General features: G+C 47.1%; 1 protein-coding gene across 1 annotated transcript; it reads left to right on the forward strand.

The window, feature by feature from the left end:
- The first annotated feature begins 298 nt into the window (after positions 1–298).
- On the forward strand, positions 299–2,629 carry LOC105570163. Its single transcript, XM_012027160.1, has one exon. It carries the CDS (start codon positions 299–301, stop codon positions 2,627–2,629), a length of 2,331 nt encoding a protein of 776 aa, XP_011882550.1.
- The last annotated feature ends 1,078 nt before the right edge of the window (positions 2,630–3,707 follow it).

Genomic DNA, 3,707 nt, shown 5'->3' on the forward strand with positions numbered 1-3,707 from the left:
ATGAACTGCGTTTCGGAACCCTCGATCGAATTTCTTCTCCAGAGATTCTGGGAAATCGAGGAAGTTTCTTCCGTCCCTCAGATGTCGGATGAAGATAAACGATGTGAACGACATTTTGTTGAAACACATCAACGCGGCCCGGACGGTCGCCATATTGTACGGTTGCCCTTTAAAACCGATCCTCCGCTCAGGATCGGGGCCTCTCGCGAAACCACCGCGCTGTTATATTCTAAGTTAGAAAGACGCTTACAAAAAAATAAGGATCTTGCCAAGCAATATCACGAATTTTTAAACGACTATGCGACGAAAGGTCATATGGAACTCGTTTCCGACTCCAATCCGACGCGGTTTCCTCCCATATACATATATACCGCATCATCCTGTTTTACGCGAGTCCAGCAGCACGACTAAGCTTCGCGTAGTATTTAACGCATCGTGCAAAACCTCTAATGGAACTACGCTAAATGATTATCTAATGACCGGGCCTAAATTGCAGCGTGAGTTGTCTACGATCCTCCTTCGTTGGAGACAATTTCGTTACGTATATACCGCGGATATCGAAAAAATGTTTCGTCAAATTCGCGTTCATCCGGATGACGTTGATTTCACTCGAATTCTCTGGCGATCAAGAGACGATCGTCCAATTCAATCTTATCGGCTTTTAACCGTCACTTACGGTACTGCTCCTGCTCCGTATCTCGCGATGCGAGTCGTCAATCAATTGGCTCTTGACGACGGCTCCTCGTTTCCACGCGCGCGAGATATTATACAAAATTCCCTCTATGTTGACGACGTACTATTCGGCGCCGACAACATCCAGTCGCTCCGCGAAAGTCGGGATCAGCTTACGAAGCTAATGACGCGAGGCGGATTTCATTTAAGGAAATGGGCCGCGAATTTAAAGGAATCATTGGAGGATATACCTCCAGGAGAACACGAACTCGCGATTGAGCACCCGTTTGATAAAGACAACACGCTCAAGGTACTTGGTCTTACGTGGATTCCCAGTGAAGATGCCTTTCGATTTCATATCGAGCCACCGTCGCTCGGAGTAAATACAAAACGCTCCGTTCTGTCGTTCATCGCGCGTTTTTTCGATCCGCTAGGATGGGCGTCTCCGGTAACAATTACCGCGAAGATCTCAATACAGGAACTTTGGATTCAAAAATACGATTGGGATTCTCCTATCGCGGACGCATTACTTCCGTCGTGGAAAAGGTATTATACGGAACTCACGGAATTAAAGGAAATTCGCATACGTAGATGGACCGGTATGCTTCCGGAGCACAAGGGCGTCGAATTGCACGGATTCGCAGACGCTTCGAACCGCGCTTACGCTGCGGTCGTCTATTTAAAAATCCTAAAGTCGCCTGGTGAAGTTTCGATTACTTTGTTAACGGCTAAATCAAAAGTAGCGCCAATTAAAACGATTAGTGTTCCGCGACTAGAATTAAACGCGATTGTCTTACTAACCCGCTTGCTGGAATCAGTGCAGAATTCATTAGACCTAAAACATATCCCGACGTACGGATGGTCGGATTCTTCCGTCGCTCTCGCTTGGCTCCAAGGACATCCTTCGAGATGGAACTCGTATGTCGCGAATCGCGTATCGGAAGTACAAACGCGTCTTCCGTCCATTAAATGGAATCATGTTCCGTCTAAAGAAAACCCAGCGGATTGCGCGTCTCGAGGCTTATCGCCCGCGGAATTACGAGAGTTTGAACTTTGGTGGTCCGGTCCCGCCTGGTTACACGCACATTCTCCCGCATGGCCGAACCGAAATAAATTCCAAGCTCAGCTCGATACTAATCAAGTTTTCATTGAGTCCGAAGCTCGCAAAATTAACGTGTGTCTCATACAAAATATACAAGAATGGGAATTGCCGAACGAAGTTTCCACATTCACAAAATTAGTTAGAGTCACCGCGTACGTAAAGCGTTTTGTCTTCAACTCCCGATGTTGCGTTTCCGGACTAGACAAATGCAACGGAAGGCTATCCGCGTCCGAACTCAAGAGTGCGTCCGTGTTTTGGCTGCGTTACGTGCAACACATCAGCTTTTCGTCCGAATTCCACGCTCTAAGTAACTCCGGGTCGATCGCCAAATCTAGCGCGTTACGATCTCTTCACCCCTTTCTCGGGGAGGATAAATTAATCCGCCTTGGCGGGCGGATCGAAAACTCAACGTTAACTTATAACGAGCGTCATCCGGTTGTATTACCGAAACACCGAATTTCGGATCTATTAATTGCGCGCGCGCATAAAGATTCTCTTCACGGCGGCACTCAACTGACCCTCCGAATCCTGCGTCAAAACTACTGGATTCTTTCGGCCCGTACTAGCGTCAAATCGCATATACATAATTGTGTAAGATGCGTCCGTGAACGCGCGCTCACGATGCAGCAACTAATGGGGAACCTTCCCAAACCTCGCGTCTCCCCATCGGCCCCGTTCTCGCACACGGGCATCGATTACGCCGGACCTATGAATATAATCCCGACAGTCGGTCGAGGACAACGCACACGGAAATATTACGTTGTCGTGTTCATCTGTCTTGCGACTAAAGCGATTCATCTAGAGTATGTGGATGACTACGCTACCGCCGGGTTTCTTGCCGCGTTGGCCATTTAATGTAGCCGCGCCTTCGATTATTTTACCGCGACTGCACTACTTCATTAATTTAAATAGTAATCGCCGGGACGAGGACAGGAAGTTCAACTGAGCTCTCGATGAGTTTTCGTAACCGCTTTATTAGTGGCTTCTGACTCTCAGACCGTCGAGACGCGGTTTGCGGCGCGATGATATGAACTTCGTTCCGCGAGACTACTCCAATAAGGAAACGTGTTCTCTCGGCGCGATCTGATCGAACAGTGACTTGCGAGCCGACGGACGCCCGGAATTTGCTTCAGCTGACGACCCGGCGACACTCACTGTTTACGTTCACGCGAAGTCTCTCGAAGGTAGACTTATTTGCCCGGGACGTGAGCTGGTAACAACGGAGTCACCGATTCGCCAGATTGACCCAAAACATAGAGTCGTTCGTTATCGGAGAAGGCAACCGTCGGAATCGAAGCACCGCTCGATCATAACACGTACTTTCTCGAACACGTGCTCACTGTCAAAACGCGGCACATGTCATACATGTGCGCTCGGTACACGAGACGTAGCTCTGTGTGGCACACGATTCGGAATATTTGACAGATTCCGACTGCGTTCCAGTATTCACTGCTACTACGGAAAATCTGTGTATAGTGTATGTGTGCACAACCAGTACTGGAAATAACCTATATTTTTAATATATTATTTCCAGTACTGGTTGTGAGGAAAACATACAGGCTAAGGTTAGTATACCTTTATTACATAGAAAAATATTAGCTGACAATGATGATCGCAGAACTTATAAATCGCAAAGGTGTTTTACGTACGGTCGTGGTCAGAAAGGTTGTTCGACCGTTTATGCTAAGTTTCGGAACACAGCCCATCATGTCAGAAATTTTAGCTTCTGCTCACAAAATACTTGTATGTATCATTCTTTTGCTGATAGCATGTAAAATAGTAGTTAGAAACAAAAACCAGATGCGTCTCTTCTGACGGCACCGGTGTACATAAATCCCAGAAACATCTATTCCGATGGTACTGGGAAAATATGTACATATCAGATGCGTCTAGATGGACGGTACTGATAGCATGTAAAATAGTAATTAGAAAC

Source organism: Vollenhovia emeryi, unplaced genomic scaffold, assembly GCF_000949405.1.
Source record: "Vollenhovia emeryi isolate VEMERY1.0 unplaced genomic scaffold, V.emery_V1.0 DF942100.1, whole genome shotgun sequence".
Classification (NCBI taxonomy): domain Eukaryota; kingdom Metazoa; phylum Arthropoda; class Insecta; order Hymenoptera; family Formicidae; genus Vollenhovia; species Vollenhovia emeryi.

Excerpts from the sequence above, each read along its gene's own strand:
- LOC105570163 (XM_012027160.1), top strand. The coding sequence starts at position 299 with ATGCGACGAAAGGTCATATGGAACTCGTTTCCGACTCCAATCCGACGC.